We start from the raw sequence: 17,066 nt of genomic DNA, 5'->3' as shown, positions 1-17,066 counted from the left end.
TGGAAAATGGATTGCCTTCTGTACGTTATTAAGTTTGATCATCAGCCAACAAGTTGGACTTTGTTAAAAAAAAAAAAAAAATCAAGTAACTAGAAGCTAAAACAAGGCCTGGAGGGCCTGTAAACAAAAAAGGAATAGTCTGAGATCTTCTTTAAAGAAGTGATTGATTCCGCAGATGTCAATACATCGGGTTGTTTTTGTTACGAAACACATCAATACCCAGTGACACTCAACGTCATAGCAGGATTGCGTTATATAAAGAAATAACGTTCCTAATCTTTAAAATCTTAAAATGTTTAAACCAAAAGAGTGGAAAATGGCAGCAAGATCTAACATTTGTTCATGCTTTTTAATAAAAACATTCAAATCAATTTCTTATGAATGTCACTTTGCTGTTTTGAAATCAGTCTGATCAAGCAAAATATGAAGCAGCCAAATTTAGTGTTTCTGCTAGTCAGTCACGAGTGTAAGATCCTTTGAATCATCCGTGGCGGCGACTCAATTGTAAGCTGTCTGTATGCCCAAGTGTCCTTGGGCAAGACGCTGAACCCCAAGTTGCTCCCAATGGCCTGGTTAGTGCCTTGCGGGCCAGTTCTGCTGCCATCAGCGTGTGAGTGTATGTGTTAATGCACTTTAGTGTAAAACACTTTTGGATCTTTGTAGTTAACAGTTAAGACAATTTATATTTCATTGTATTTCTTATTCTTCCTCCTTCCTACTATTATCTATTACTGTTATGTTTTTACTTGAAACTCTGGCACAACAATTTCCTTCGGGATAAATAAAGTTGTTCTCCTCTCTCATTTCATCACCTCTCTCATCTACATAGTGCATTTACATATCCTCTCGACATAAATATTTATTAATTAGGCAAAGGATTATTTGGGATTATTAAATCAGTACATATGTTGTATAACAGTTTTTAAACTCAGGAGGAAATTGTCTTTCACCATAGGATGCTTTTTTTTCTTCTGCAGGCAATATCTGCAAAACAACCGCTTTCATTTTATTGGAGATTGTACTTACTCAGTTTATAATTTTATCATTATTTATTTTTTTTATTCTAGTGGTTGAGATGGTTTAGTGTATCCGTATTTTCAGAGGCAGTGCATAATGTGGTCTGCAGGGGGCAGACAAACAAACCAAATATGAAAAAATTATAAATATCCTTTTACTACCATTTTCATCATTTGAATAATGAAAAAGCATATCTCTATTTTCATCTCTCATGTGACGCTTCTGTCCAGAATGATACCTATTGCTCTTTTTGGAAATGCTTGCACATCATCATGTCCATGTATTTTTAGGCAGGGTGGCATCACATAAAGAGAAAATAAAAAAGGAACACATTAACTTGAAGGAGAGGGAAGTCTTAATTTATTCACAATAAGACAAACAGGGAATTTGCAACTCCATACTGGCACAGAAACAAGTCAAACTCGACAGAAAACCAGAAAAAGCGAGTTCAGATGTGCTGAAAATATATAGCGAATTTTTTTTTTTTTTTTTGAGAACAGATTTGTTTGAAAAATAAAAGTCGATTGACAACACAATCTCTCCACTACACAATAAAGATCCTTTCTTCAACTAGGTCGCTTTCCTGCATCCCCAAAAGAAGCATTTTGACGTAATGATGACAAAAACAGGGACCGATTCAGGAAACCGTGCGTGCACGGGAGAGGTTCCATGCGCCGTGCCTCTGGGTTCTCTCCCACTTCTCATCTCAGGCATTCCGCATACCTGAGGAATTTGAGTCGTCTGCGGTGAGTAGTATGGGAGCCTTTCTAACACTTCTGTCCTATGTCAGTGAAAACAGGCCAAAACAAACAGCTGATGAGCAAACCTAAACTGACAGGGCCGTAAATTTGAGCAAAGCATCAAGCGCAAAAAAAAAAGAACAAAACAACAAAAACCCATGGAGATGTCTTTTTTGTGTGCAAGTTTTTAGGGGAAAACCAGATTTTGCTTGTTCACTATTTCATTTTGAGTGAGTGTTTAAGAGATGTCCTTTATTTGTGTGGTTGCTAATGATGAATTCATGTTACTATTATAAAAATAGAACACAAAGTGTTACAGGTGATGTTATGGGAGGGGGTAAAAAGTTTCGATGATTTTTCCGACTACAACGGCAAATACAGAGGAGAACTCTTGTCGTTTTTGTTCAGTCTCTACACATTCAAATATAAGACTTTAGTGATTTGAAGAACACACGCATCCCGACAAAGAGAGACATCTCTCGTGCAGCTCTCCGATGTGTCGGCTTGAATTCAAGTGAGAAAGTGAAACACTGCTTGGAACCAAGACGCCCATAAAAACAGGCGCTAATGAAGAGCCACTTGACTTTGTTATTGTTCAATTACATCTGGAAGAGTCTTTTAAAAGACGGACAGGTGTCAATAAAGGTCAAGGATACGCATGCCTGAAAGGGGCAACAAGTGGAGGTAGAGAATATAGAACTAGTTGGTTTACTATAAGACACCTGATGAGACATTTATGCACTTTTCTCTTTTAAAAAGTGTTTCAAGTATCACGTCACTTCTGTGATAAAGTACAGGAGGATGACAGAGCCGGGGGATAAAAATGTGACTCAAAACCTGGTTTGAGGAACTGCTGAAGCATGACGTTATCAAAACTTCATAAATTAACGTAGTGTTTAATATCCCAAGGTGTACCTTTATAAGAGTACCTTTTATGAAGGCACAATCCTACTGAAAATTGACCAAAAAGAAAAAGTGAAACGAAAATATTGTCAAACAGGAAGGCATAAGGCTTTGACTTGAAATCGAAGCGTGATTTTCAGAACACATCTGATTTTAAGAAATGTGCATTAATGTATTATTACAAAGTGCTTTTTTCATTCACCTTTTTTGGTTTATAGTGCCTCAATTTCAAATGCATTTTAAAAATATTAACATAAAAAAAAAAAGATTACATCTTCTACATTTTACATCTAGTGTAGATTTTAAAAACATAGTACAGTACACCGGCAGGCTACTTGCTTTAACTGGAACCCTCACGCTGCTCAAAATACAATCTTAAAGCTTATTAACGGTTTCCACAGGTGCAGAGAAGGGGCTGTAGCGATACTAGTGTCGTGAAATGCAAGGGAAAGTCAATGAAATGTGAGAGGGGAAATTTCCACATTCCATGCTAAAGTTCCACAGCAACACCAAGGTGAAGGCACACGGAATGACAGCTCAGTTCAGAGTCGGAGCAAATATGCATATTATGCCTTCATCGGACCAGCAGAGGAACGATGCCAACTGCGTTGATGAAGAGTGGCGAAGAATGGGGGAGTGTACTGGGCACCCGGGGTTCAAAACCATACCCACTCGATAGTGGATGGAAAAGCAAGGAGCTCAAGTCTTTATCACTGATCTCTTGTGTATCCAATATTGAATGAGAGTGGGGGGAGGGCAAGGTGGCGGGGATGTGTTCAACGCTGGCCTGTCAAAACCTTTTCTTTGAAAGTAGGGGAAAAAAAAAATCATGACAGGCCGTAAAGGGCCGCAGATTTCAGCTGGACAGTTTACAAGCCGTGTCCTGTGTCTTTCAGTGGAAAACTGAGCTAGTCAAAACACTCTGCGTAAAAGCAAGTAAAAGTGAGGAGGAGATTTTTTTTTCTTGTTTTTTTTTTTTTTTTTTTTTTTTCTGCTCCCCTCAAAGATTTAGGCTTTTTGACAGCGCATCCAGCTGCTCCTTTCCCAGCCTCTGCTTCTCCTCCAGGTCCCTTTTCCAGATGAGCAGCGAGGCCTTGGTCTGAACAAATCGCCGATATCCCTGCAGCTGTTCGGCTGACAGATGACGCGACAGAAAGGTAGAGACCAGGTTCTCTCTCCGATCCAGGTTATCCTTGAGATCTTTGGCGTCCTCCCTTTGTTTGCACAGCAAACGATGACGACTATCCAGAGATTCCTGAGTGTGGAGATACAGAGAGAGGTCGATTATTTGCCATAGATTATGTTCCTGCTCAATTTTCATCAAGACGTTGAAACAGTTGTTACGTTGGTTGGTTACTGAACCTTAACATTTAACGCAAGGCTTGCAGAACACAAAGCCAGGTTCTCCACATCAGACTATAAAGTACATCTTTAAAAACAACGATTAATAATCACTTTGATAATGAATGGTGTACTTTGCCATTGTATCAATCATCCATCAATCAAAATCAATCACTGTTATAGAAGATGTCGTTTTAGTGGTTTTATTTTACTTGAATGTTGGCCTAGCCTTAAAAATTGCATCATATCGAAGAGTTCAATAACAACAATAGTCTTTGTTATATCATGCCATATGACGGATGCAGTAACATATAATAGATGTTATGTATTTTGGGTGTCAAATTCTTATTTTTGTAATGATTTTAAAACCCAGGAACGTTTAGGGTCAAAATGACATAAACAGAACAGCAGGTCATAATAAAGGTAATAGCTTCCCTTCAACAAAGCTGAACTGAGCGTGTGATGGGTGTACAAATATGTTTTTAACAGCTTCAGTTGAGAAGGTGCAGTGTTTCCTTATGTCAACAGAGGGCAGGACAGATACAAATGTCATCGATACTGGGCTGGAGTTTCACTTAGTGAGTGTAAATACCAGCGTTGCTGATAACAGCAAGAAAACAAGTGAGCCTCTAACAAACCCACAGTTCAGCACATTCTGTCAGGCTATTACTGATGGGCAAACTCACAAAGAGCTCTTTCAGGGATAAATCTAGTAAATTTAATGTATCCACGCAAAAATAAACTACGCCTGAAAAACAATAATGATCCATTTGAATAAGGAGTGACAAAGTGATCTTAGGGGAGATCATGTGCATCTACAATAATGGCCTGCATTTCCAAATCCAGTGCAAAAGAACTGTAGTGGACATTTTGAACTGAAGAGCATAATGTTCAATGGTAAACGTCTTTTATCTTATCAGAAAGAGCTGTTTATAACAGAAGCAACATGATGAATTTCAAGAGATTTCTCAGTCCAGAGAGGGCATTGGGAAATTTGCCGGACAAATCATTGACTTCAAACACAGATTTGCAATTAAAAGGGAGAAAAAATGTAATATTTTTTAAATTCCACACAGTCAGAAACCTTGACTCCTCCAGAGTTGCCTTTCAATTCTGCAGCATGTTTGCCTGTTCTTAAGTAAACAGAAAGGGAGTGTAGCAAGCTGAGAGCATGGGAGCAGATGCACAACACTGATGGTCCAAGTTTCACTCGACGCTCTAAATGAAGTGCTTTGAATAGGGAAATCTGGCAGGTGATGTGACCCCAGTGAAACCTTCCTGACTTTATGTTCAACTTGATAGTGTCAGTTTGAAGCATTAAGCAACTTCTTGGGGAAAACTTATAACTTATAAACCAGGACACACATGGATTACGTGGATATTTTGAGTGTTGTGCTGCCAGAGATTAACTCGCAGTATTGCCATGTTGCAAGAGAAAAACACCTCTGCATAGCAAATATTTAGGGCATGAGAAATTGACATACTCTGTGATTTTATAAAAAACATGATTATCAATTTCATATGTCTAAATTGATACATATTTTTTACATATACTACACCAATTTTTTTCCAAAATATGGGAATGGCATTAATAAAGAGCTTCGGTTTTCATAGCTGTTGCTATCTATTGCATTAACACAAGGATATGTAAATCAGTTAAATTAATACGATTTGTCAGATAGGTTTTCTCACCTTCTCCTCAGGGTCTGTGTGCTGGTCCACTGTGCTCAGGGCATTCTGCACCCTGGCGAGACGAGCAGAGAGGCAGAAGAGCAGGCTGACCACCCTCTCCAAGTCCCCAATGAATAAGTTGTACCTCTCGACCTCCAAGGGCAAACATCGCTCACGGACCAGTGCCTCCAGTGCCTCGCCGTGGGCTACGTTCTCCTGAACCTCAGCTTGAAGGGAGCCACAGGTCTCTTCCAATGAATGCAGATGATTCTTGATATGAGACACTAACAGATCCTGGAAATAGGAGGAGAAAAGTTAGGATTTGACATTTTTAAGGTTTTACAAGTTCAATTTTTCTTTTAAGGAAAAATGGACTGGCAAATTAACCATCAAAAAGATGTTTCCACAGTGTTGCTCACTGTCATTTGTTACAAGCAGGATAAAGCAATTCTCCTATTTCAATTATCCCCCCCCCCCCAAAAAAAAAAAAATTAAAAAAAAATTAACAAGGTTAAATGGATAAGATTATTCTGAAATAAGAGTGAATGTGGTGGGAAATCAGTTAGAATAAGTCAGCTATTTGATTAGCTAAAACAGCTGACAAGTGGAGATGCTGATAAGCGACAGACAGCACTTCATGTGATAAGAGAAACACAAGTATGTCACACTGACAAGAGTCTCCTTATGGTCGAATAGCTTTAATGAGATCACCACAGAATTATCTAGTGGGGAAAAACAGGACACAGAGTGTGACAACTGAGTGATTCACTGAATATGCTTCATTCATTGTTAGTATTGCTTATCCTGCACTCAAGAGACATGGCAGGGCTGGAATCAAACCCAGCTGTCATAGGGCAATAGCCTGGTTACACTGGCATATGTTTCTTCCAATATTATCTGTGGGTTTTCAACTTAAGTTGATATGCTGAGACAAAGTGATGCCTTTGCAATGTTCCGAACCACAGCTTTGTCTACATGGTGGTCTAATCTGTTGTTGTTTCATCAGCAATAAAACGTGCACTTATCAATATTTACCTTCTTCTCAGAGATGTCATCCTTGTTATGAAGCTCTGTATCTGGAGGTTTAAGGCAAGGAGGTGTTTCCGCTGCTTCAACAGTCTCAGCACTGAAAAAGAAAGTTTGGGTCAAACTGACTTCCTGCTCCACACCATGCTGACCGACCGAATGACAGCAAGCGCCATAAAACAAAGTTGCAATAACCATTATCTTTTAGTGTGATACACTTGCAATATCCAACTGATATTCACATGGCATGAAACAACAGTTCAACAGAAAATTCTCCTTGTATCCAAAGTGTGCTTGCATGAGCAGAAATCTGAGTAGATGAACAAAAGTAAATAGCCAGGAGTGTCTGTTCATGTATTGCAATACATGGTAATGAAACACTGGAGGGGCTTACTTCTTTGGAAACCAGCCCTGAGTTTTGTAGACACACTCAACTAAGAATAAGGGCCTAAGGCCTAAAATTTGCTTCTCAGAACCAATACCCATGGTTTGAGTGTATGTTTCGCATATTATGATACATAATATATATATTGATATATAATTATTATATTATCATTAGATGTATTCATGATGTAGCAAGATACGAGTTGATTTATGATTTCGGTATCACAGGAAATTTCCTTTCCTGGAACCTACTGTATTTGTGACTGAGTAGCGTGGATGTAAAACTCAGTGGCGTTAAAAGTACCTTTCTGCAGATCCTCTCCGCTCCTGTTTCTTCTTGTAGTGCTCCTCCATCAACAACGTATCTTCGGACAGCAGTTGCTCCATTAGCTTCAGTGCTGTTTTACGATTGGCTAATGGGTAGAACACTGTGGACAGTGATTGGTCTGCCTTAACCACAGCTTCTACAAGCTCCTCCCACTGAGGTCTCTCATTAGGCTTCATCACACTTTCTGTTTCTACTTCGGGCGTTCCCTTCTCTTCCACCTCCGTGTTCTTTTCTGTCTTGTCATCTTCCATTTCAGACACACATGTTTTCACTGTCTCGGTAGAAGGGACGGAGCTCGAAGGTCCCTCTGAAACATTCTCTTTCAACAGTGGCTCCTGGGCATCTTCTTTGACCTCTTTTTCTGGTGGGTCTATCCACAGTGATGGATCGGTGGTTACACCACAGCTCAAAGACACTTCGCGGTCTGAATCGGACAATGGAACGTCATTGCTCGGTTCATCCACCGACTGCTCATGCTCAGGATCGCTTGGAGAAGAACTCTGGTTTCCCCTGGGAAATAAAAAAAAAAGTGCAAACTGTATTGTAAAAAAGGAAAATGCATCGTAGTAAGACAATGAATTGAAAATGGGGATATTGGGAAGAGAGGTTGACGGCATAAAAAACACATTATCTTACATGGTGCTTGGCCTCATCTCACAGAGATGCTTCATCTGTGAGATGGCAGATGCTGAAGATTTGGCCTCCTTCTCACTGGCTCTGTCCTCTTGACCATTAGGGGAAGGTGGGCTAGATGGTGGTGCACTGGTTGATTTACATGATGTGAATTCATCTATAACAGGGCTACTGGATCTGGGAGGTGCAGAGTGAACCCGAGCCCGAGAAGAAGCGGACGAGGAGGCTGGTGAGGCGAAGCAAGTCGAGGATTTCGCTTCTGATGAGTCGAGAGGTCCAGCATCCGACTGGGACTTTTTCTGGGCATCGGTTTGTTTGTGACCCTCTGTGTTCTTCAGACCACTTATCTCTAGTTCTTTCCCCTTCTCATTCAACACATACGGTTTCTTTCTGGTTCGGTCATTGTTCTGGGGCTCTTTCATTCCGTCCAAGAATGAAACACTCCTTTTGTCTCTGTCAGACCCTTCTGGTCCAGCTGAATGCCTCCAGAATGTATCCAACTGCTCAGAACTTTTACTCAGAGTGGATAACTTAGCAGACTTTGTTGCCCCGAGCTCTTCCATGGACTTCCCCCGCTGTGCTACCACACGGACAGGCTGCTGTGCCAAAGGAAACGGCTTCATCAAGGTGTCCTCTTTGGCATGTTTCTGGGGACTTAAATTTAACATTCACTATTAAAAATATGTAAGTAGTTGCAGCAATGCACTTCACATGAACAGTTTATTCATTTGTTTGTCTGTTCTTTTGAAAGTGACTCTTTGTTGCAAAGGAGCAGATGTCAAATCAACACTTTGACTGTCATAATCACATATGCAGGTTCCACAAAACCCAATTTTATTTGCGTAACATTACACCAGATAAAACCATCGGTTGAAAAAGTAGGCAGAATCTTTGGGAATGTTCAATCAATGGCTTTCCTTCACAATTCATACATAAATCTTTTGAAAGGAATGTGGATTTGCAAAAGCAGGTTGGTGTTGACTTTACAGAGCCACAATGAATCAAGTGGAGATTTATAGACAAAGTGCAATAGATCATTGGCATAATACTCTGCTGACCTAAAACTAATAAAAATGTCCCAATTTGTATGCGGGACTAGTACATACCTCCCGGTTTCCATGGTATTAACTGGTAATGGATCCTTTTCATAGTCATGTGCCTGTAACAAAATAGGACCAAAAACAACAAATGAATTACATTTATGCTTTTAAATATTATGCTCTGAGCCCAGGAGCAAAGAATGTAAAATTACAATAATACGACAATAAAGCGACTTTATCAAGCTTGATTTTACAAATGAAAAAGACTGCTACATAAAATCATTCTTTTGGGAGGTTGACCTAATATATTTGTTATCTTCAAGTCATCAGAAATTACCGGTAACTATAACAATGACAGTAAGAATAAGTGATTAAGTCCAAATCAATTTTTTATTCCTTGATTAACAATAGCTTTATCATTAGGAAAAAGACTTTGCTGTATCACAACCTGTTTCACTTACCTGAAATGCATGTGGTGTGGAAGTAGATCTGTTTCTGAAGAAAGTATGTGGTTCTGGCTGGTCTAAGAGACTCTCCACCGAGGCACACTTTCCTTGAGATGGACCATGGCTCTCCCTTTCTCTGGGCTGATTTGACTGACTGGCATATTGGCCTGAGCAAGATTGTGATGAGAAGAACTGGGCATACCTATTTTCAAAAATCAAAAATCACTTAAATGTCAAAAGTCAATCCAACAAATGCTTTATCAATCGACTAATTATTGGATTCATTCATTCATTTTTTTTTTTACCTGATGGAGCTTGTTGAGGAGTCAAGAATGCGCCCTGCAGAGTGGGGTCTGTGGAGTTTTTTCTTCGGGTTTTTGCCTTCATGACTTGCTGATTGAGGTCTTGGACCCCAGTCAAACGGTTTCTCCCCCAGAGAGTGTCGCTGTCTGGGTGGAGGTAGTAACTGAGGTGCCGGCTGCTGGGGCTCTGCTGTTTTCTGACCTGTCTTACGCTCCATGTACTCCACCAGGGCCTTGTGTTGCAAGTGCTTGAGATTAGCCTTTGACGCGCTGGAAGCTGAAAGAGCTCGACCTCTGGTCTCAAACATCTTCCTACGCGCAGCAACCAATCCCTGCTCTCCTTGTTGCCCACGTTCCTGGCCCTGGTCGTCAACTGCAAACAGACCATCGCCTTCATTGCCAAAGGAACGGCAAACAGAGTGGTTGGGAGGACCACCGAGATGGTTGAGTTTCTCTGGCTCAGAGTAGCACATCTTCTTCTGCTCTGGGGTCAGCCGCTTCCTGCCGTTGATTCGTGCCACCTGAGGCTGGGCCACATTTGCTGGCCTCCCTGTAGTCTTCTCAGCTTCTTTATTCATTTCTATTGGATTCTCACTCACTTCTTCCTTTATACTCTCTGTCTCTGCACAGGAGACAGAAGGGGTGAGGGTCTCTGTGGATGTTTCGGAGTCCTGTGATGAGGAGAAAGAGTGAATAACTGTGGGTCTCAGCTCAATGTTTTGCCTGTTGCGGTTTGGCCATGACAGCTGAAGATCCTTCCTCTTAAATGATGTCTCCCTCAGAACTTTAGACTGGGCATCCTTTAGCTTCTCTTTATAGTACTTTTTAAATGAGTCATCAAGTGTATTGCAGGCAACAGTAACACTTTCCCCTCTATCTATTTTCATCATGTTATCTTGTGGTGGCTTGTCATGGTCATCACCAGCCATTCTGCCCTGATCTGTTTTGTTAAGGATTGTTCCTTTGTCCTTCAAACTGAAATCCTTCTTTTTCGGCTGTAACGCCGCCCTGTTGGCTCCAGTGAGCTGGTAGAGAAGTGGGGTGGTTTCTTTGTTTATCCTTTCACTGGCTACATCCGTCAGTGGCTGACGTTTCCTGCCCTTTCGCTGCTCCTCTCTTGTGTAACTGGTAGGTTCATCCTTTGAGATTAGTGAGGAATACTCCTTCATTTGGAGGGCTGAATGGGGAGAGCAGTTTCTCTCAGGTCCGCAGTAAAATATCGGGTTGTTAGGAGTGTGACGTCCAATCTCTCGACTCTGGGTCATGTCGATTTCTTCTAGGGAATCAAAGCTTTGAGAAAACTGTGTTGAAAGAGGGGATGGTTTATGATTTTCCTGATCAAGATTACTAACTGGGTCCTTGGCCTGGGTGCCTGCTCTGTCTGGAATCATATCAGTTAGAGTCTGAGAACTCTCTTTGAGAGGTTTGAAAAAATTTTCCATTGTGCTGTGAGATCGCTCTTTTTCACATAGCTGGTGTCTTTCCACTACAGTGGAGCTTTCACTCCCACCCTCAGACCCACCCACAGGTGAAGAGTGGGTCCTCATTCCAGATTCAGACAGCCTACACACCCCTGTGACAAAGTAGAACTGACCCTTATGTTGGATGCTGCTGTTGAGAAAGCTTTGACTTGCAATCCAGGGACTAGCAACTCGAGCGGTTTCTGAACCCAGACAATTATCAGCTGAAAGGGCCCTTTTGCGATGACTCTCAAAATGACTACCCCAACTGCTGGGCTTATTATTGTGGTCTCCATTACACCCACCACTGTTTGATGACTTCATAGAATCCGAATTCTCAGTTTGACTGGAACCTTGAGAAGATGATCTGCTTAAAAAACCCAATGACCTCTGCTGCTCAGAGACAGATTTGTTATCTGTGATGAACAAGTATTCTGGGTTAATTTTCTTCCCAGTCTGATTGTGAGGTTGGGGGGGAGGGTGTTGGGTTGGCTGCTGATGAGTTAGTATTGGTGCCGTCTCATAATTTTTATAGCCTGGGTCAGAATCTGGAGAGTTGTCTGATACTCCCTTAGTCGTCTCTGCTCTCAGGGTACTGGAAACATGAGAAAGGTGAGGGAGTCGATTGTGGGACTTGGGCTGTTTTGGCTGTAGATCTACATGTTGAAAATCAGCCCCATGCTGTACCCTGCTGTTTTCCAGGTTTTTAGTGGCTATGAAACTATCCAGGCGTGCTGGAACAGGGGGAGGATGCACAGGAGGGTACACAACTTGGGAAGGAGCCCCAAAAGACACTGCTTGCTTCGACAGTGCTTTGTTGTTTGCATGCAAACTGGCATTGCCATTCAGGTGATTAACATTGCTGACAGTGTTGTTATAGTGCTGTGAAATAGCTTCCACAGAGCAATAAAGCTGGTCCATGGTATTTGAATCAGATTGTAGTACTTGGCTGGGGTGGTAAATTGGTTTTACATATTTAAAATCAGCATAGTGGCTGACGGAAATCGTGTGGAGGTCATCTGGAAGGAATGGAGAAGGGTAGTCAGGGGCAGTGGATCCTCCAGAAAAGGAACTGTAGGCAGAGTCTCCTTTGCCGTGTTGGTGGTGGGCAAGCTGGTCAACAATGCTGCTGTTGGACTTGGCTGAGGAGAGCCGACTGACAGGCAGGCTCAAAGGATGCAGGTCCACGTTGCTCATTCTCTCAAAGTAGAAGTTGTAGGAATCCATGGAGTACTAGGGTGAATGTCAGGGAGGGAAGGGCAGGGTTTGGAATAGTGTTGTATGTGGTTGTGCACTGATGCATGTGTCTGCCTTGTGGGTAAAACTGAGGAAAATGCCACAAACACATTCGTATCAGGTTGTCTGCAACAGTTGTCAGTAATTACGTCATTTTCTTGATTCCTTATTGTTGATACAGAGCCTCTGAGAATAGTCTGCTCAGTGGATCCTAGGGGAGAAAACACAAGCAGAACACAAAACTACTTACAGGCTGGAGTCGCAATTCAAATCATATGTACCGGTACTGGTACATTTCGAAGAAACAGTTGCACAAGGTTGAAAGGGAGAGATGAACTGGGTTAAGTTTCAAATGTAAATGAAAAATAGTGACTGACCGATACTCAATGTGTCACATGACTTTGTGTATTCGCTACAAACACCCATTCCAAAGCTGTTTTGACAACTATACAATGTCAATGTAGCACAAACGTGCATGTGTTGAACTGTAAACTTGGCATGCATTCTCAGTCAGTTGTGCGCTCAGCCATTTCATACTCAAAGAACACTACCTTCATACCTCATCAACCCTACAAGAATGAAAGCAGGTTTTTGTTTATTAAAAAAAAACTGATATGGCAATAGTTAGGGTTACAGTTAACTTTACAGAAAAGGTGCCAGAGAATGAACTGGTGTAAAATTCTCCATGGCATTTCTTGGTCAGATATTATTGAGCACTTATTTTTAAGGACATTTCTGCTTCATCTATGCCAACTTGTAAAGTCGTATCATGTAATCCTTCACTGAAAAATGTTAATTGTTTCTCTCATAGAAAAGGAACATTATAGAATGAAAGTTGTTATTCTAATGATTTCAAACTTCGATAGTTACTTATTCTTTATTAATCTTTGTTAAGTTTCTTTTTTTGGGTCCACTGCCAGTACTTGTTTTGTCACTCATCCAAACTATCATTTTGTAATTTGGAGCTTTAGGGAGGTTGAACACTGAGTGATTTAATGACCTTTGCAGATACTGCTAACAACATCACGGTTTCAAATCTATCATGGTTTTTGTTAAAACAGTTTTCCACCTGTTGAAGGAGCCTCTCTGCCTCACCATTTTGTTTCAACGAGGCCTCTTATAAAGGACCTTCAGTCTGAGGGTGCACGTTGTAGAACACATGAAAAATGTAAGGAATTCCATATGGAATTACGATATATGAGGAGATTAATCATGTGACATTTAATACCTCCTTAAGAAGCACCTGTGGCATGCAAAGACTCATTTACCTTTTCACCTCATTATTTGCGGAGCATTTTTGGAATTATAATCATTTATTTTGTGAAACGGCGACCAACCACTAATGGAAATGTGAAGGCTGTGATTATGAGTACCGATACAAATATCTATAAAACAAATGTATGAGTCGGGTTATTAGAGATGAATCAGACACTGTACAACTGTGCTCTCTGGTGTAAAAACACATTCTGCCTTCCTCATTGATTCTTCAAGGTCTTGCTTCGTACACAAACCTGCCTCTGCAAGTTAATGACAGGTTTAGGTTTTATGCTGTTGTCAAAAAACATGTTGATTGTTGGCTTCTCTTAAATGACCTGTGGGGATTCCTGTGGCCCTGTCATCAATTTGAAGTCACACACCTATCTTGGAAATGCATGACCTCAAAAAACATAAAAACAAGTTAACCAGTTCTTCTCCTTTAATATACAAGCTGCTTTGAAGCTGGCTCAATAATGCATATAATGTATTTACTGATTTTGTTCCATTGATTTTTTTTAACAATTTTGAAGGTAAGAAGTGTCAATCAGAAGCTTTGAAAATGGTGGGGCACATAAAAAACGTTAATAAAAGATGGTCCTTGGTGGTCCTTTTGCATATTCACAAATCCTACCCCACAAAAGCCTTTAAAACTACAGTATTAAGGGGGATCCATGTGTTTATGAAGGGGCTTCTGATCTGCAGCTTGCCTGTGTGAGTATGAGTGTATCTCTAGTTTCCAGCCCTCAGCCCCTTCTCACTGCAAACACAGAGAGGCTCTCAAACAGGGGACCGCTCAAGTGGAAGTGATGGAGGGGACTAGGCAGTGACAAAATGTACAGAGAGGATTGGGAGGGAGGGTGAGGCAGAGGGTGACCTGTGCAGACAAATACCCTAACACGCAAACCACAACAACAAGAGAGAAGACAATTAAACAATGACGGCTGGAAAACAGAACAAATGCTACCAGACTAAACCAATGGTCACAACAGTTTGACAGTGTGGCAACCGTGCAAAGAACTAAAGTAAAATTACAGTTTGCAGATCTACCATTAACAGGAAACGAAGAACTGCCAACTCACCTAAACTTTGACCCTCCTCACTTCCTTTTGAGTGCGATATAGATTAGTTTATACCCTAACAAGGACTAAACAGAGGATCTCCATTCTTATTTCCCATTCAGGACACTTTTCTTCCTTTGGAGAAGAACCAGAACAAGTAACCAGGAGAGCTAAATATTAGTGGGAAGACTTCTAGCAAGTCCCTTCTCCCCCCTCCGAGACCCAAGGCTGCCTAGAGAGAGCCTCTGATTGGCTGGCTGATGACGTCCAGCTCTCTGATGCACAATGAGTGCAGCGGAGGGAATATTTCACTGCTGCAGATAGCTGCTAGTGCTGCCGGCCGCTTGAACAACAGAGAGAGGAGAAAAAAAAAGAGGCCTCGCATTCCTGGCTGGCTTCAAAGACAGAGCAGAACCCGGGCGCCATTCATTCCCAAGGCCCTGAGCCCAGCATATGGAGACTAGCCAAGGCAGGAGGGAGGAGGGAGTTGGGGATAGTTGATGGGTTACCTCCCAAGCCCCCCTCCCCACCCAACAAAACAAAGTTAGAAAGAGTTAACGAATTCTATAAAATGTCCCAACATTTATAATAACGTGTAAGCAAGGAAACAACTAATGAGTTATCAGCGTTAAGTCTTTGACTCCCTATAATATTTTGTTTTGGACTATATAAATGAAAAACCTGGCATCTCTGACCTTTTATGCACACTTGAATAAAATCTTATATTAATTTACTTACTTACTATATTACTTACTGCTTTCCTTGATTCTAATTATTTTTAAAAGAGAGAAAAGTCCCCGTTCAATATCAATTGTAACACATTAGCCTTTTTAAAATGAACATATAGACTTATCCAAGTTCAAGTATGGATTCCCCTGGATTGTGATGACACAATGGCATTAAAGGTTTGAGGACTTGTGTTGTGAGCTTTGAAACCTCGTGTGTGATCGTTTTGTTCAAGACAAAGGGCCTTATTTCCTTCTCTTGTTTGGTACTGCGATTGGCAGTGGTACTGCCTGGCTGTCAAGTGGCCCTACAGTCACATCCTGCGATTTTTAGCAGCACTGCAGCTTCGTCCAAATTATAACTTTCCTTTTTTTGTGTTGTTAACATGAACCCGAGAGGGAAAATAAGAACTTGATATTGATTGAAAAATCCACATGTGGATTTGGTTTTATTTTTATTGCTGCAAAATTTCATCTGATATTTGCACAAGAGAATATCTATCTCTTTGCTATATGCTTGGGTATGATTACATCTGAACAGCTGTGGAGCTTATGTCAACATTTCTGAAAGAATTGTAAATTTGGATATAGACTTCAATTTACCCATTGGTCAGCAAATTTGCATCCCAGTAAAAATACCTAACTGATATACAATTGCTACACTTTGAATGAATGTGAGGTGAATGCAACCTGGTCTTTTTAGGTCAGCATTATATTCAAATTATTTAAAAAAAAATCCATTACTTTGTCATTTCCAAACAGAATTAATAATTAAGTTCAATGTTTAAGACAGAGCAAAAAAGCTCCTAATTACAATTTGCTTGACAAGTAATCTATGACATACATTTTGGAGGAGGACAAAAAATGCACAGAAGTTTTTTGGAGAAGGACCAGCAAATTGCAGTAATGAAAATTGGACTGACAAAACCAATGAATGAGGAAGGCAGCAGAGGGTAAGGCTAATGGAGAGTGGGAGGAATGAACAATAGGAAGGGGGGAGGTACATTCTTTCAGATTTTCCTTTGTTCTTCATTTGTGCTTATGTTCCTGTGTAACTTCATGAAGCCACAAGGTTAAGACCCCTGTGCAACACAAGACGGCAAAAAAAGAACGGGAGAAGTAGGACACATACAGACAGGACAATAAGAAAGAAACCAAAAAAACAAAAGAAAAAAAAATCTATGATCAGAAGCAAAACTGTAAAATAAGCAAGACAAACATTGGACGCATAGATGAAAAAGCAGAGGAAGCAGGCAATCCTGTATTTTACTTCTCTCTATTAATTTTCTGACTAGCAAGACGTAACAGTTTTCTGTTCACAGTCCAAGAACAGTGGTTCAGACAAGACAAGCGAACTATGAATATATCTTACTTTTTATGGCAACTGGACTAAACAAAGTCCAGTTGCTATAATAACGACTAATGACTGAGAACCTTCATAGAAACAGATGCTACTTTGCAGTTCTATACAAAAAAATTGAATGGGACTTCACACAAGC

At 40.7% G+C, this 17,066-nt stretch overlaps 1 protein-coding gene across 3 annotated transcripts in view; it reads right to left on the bottom strand.

Moving 5' to 3' along the window:
• Positions 1-1,356: 1,356 nt before the first annotated feature.
• shroom1 (shroom family member 1) overlaps positions 1,357-17,066 on the bottom strand; it is a 31,228-nt gene continuing 15,518 nt past the window's right edge. For all 3 annotated transcript variants that reach the window (XM_086176970.1, XM_086176969.1, XM_086176971.1), the window contains exons 2-9: positions 9,835-12,738; positions 9,545-9,731; positions 9,150-9,202; positions 8,047-8,697; positions 7,387-7,920; positions 6,708-6,798; positions 5,694-5,966; positions 1,357-3,915 (exon numbers count right to left, since the gene is read on the bottom strand). In XM_086176970.1, coding sequence (XP_086033096.1) covers positions 3,661-3,915; positions 5,694-5,966; positions 6,708-6,798; positions 7,387-7,920; positions 8,047-8,697; positions 9,150-9,202; positions 9,545-9,731; positions 9,835-12,518 — 4,728 coding nt within the window. In that variant the 5' untranslated portion in view covers positions 12,519-12,738 and the 3' untranslated portion in view covers positions 1,357-3,660. The remainder of the gene's footprint in view (positions 3,916-5,693; positions 5,967-6,707; positions 6,799-7,386; positions 7,921-8,046; positions 8,698-9,149; positions 9,203-9,544; positions 9,732-9,834; positions 12,739-17,066) is intronic.

Source organism: Fistularia commersonii, chromosome 29 (genome assembly GCF_037954325.1).
Source record: "Fistularia commersonii isolate RoL2024-O1a breed Wild chromosome 29, RoL_Fcom_v1.0, whole genome shotgun sequence".
Classification (NCBI taxonomy): domain Eukaryota; kingdom Metazoa; phylum Chordata; class Actinopteri; order Syngnathiformes; family Fistulariidae; genus Fistularia; species Fistularia commersonii.
This window is presented reverse-complemented; position numbering and strand designations above follow the sequence as displayed.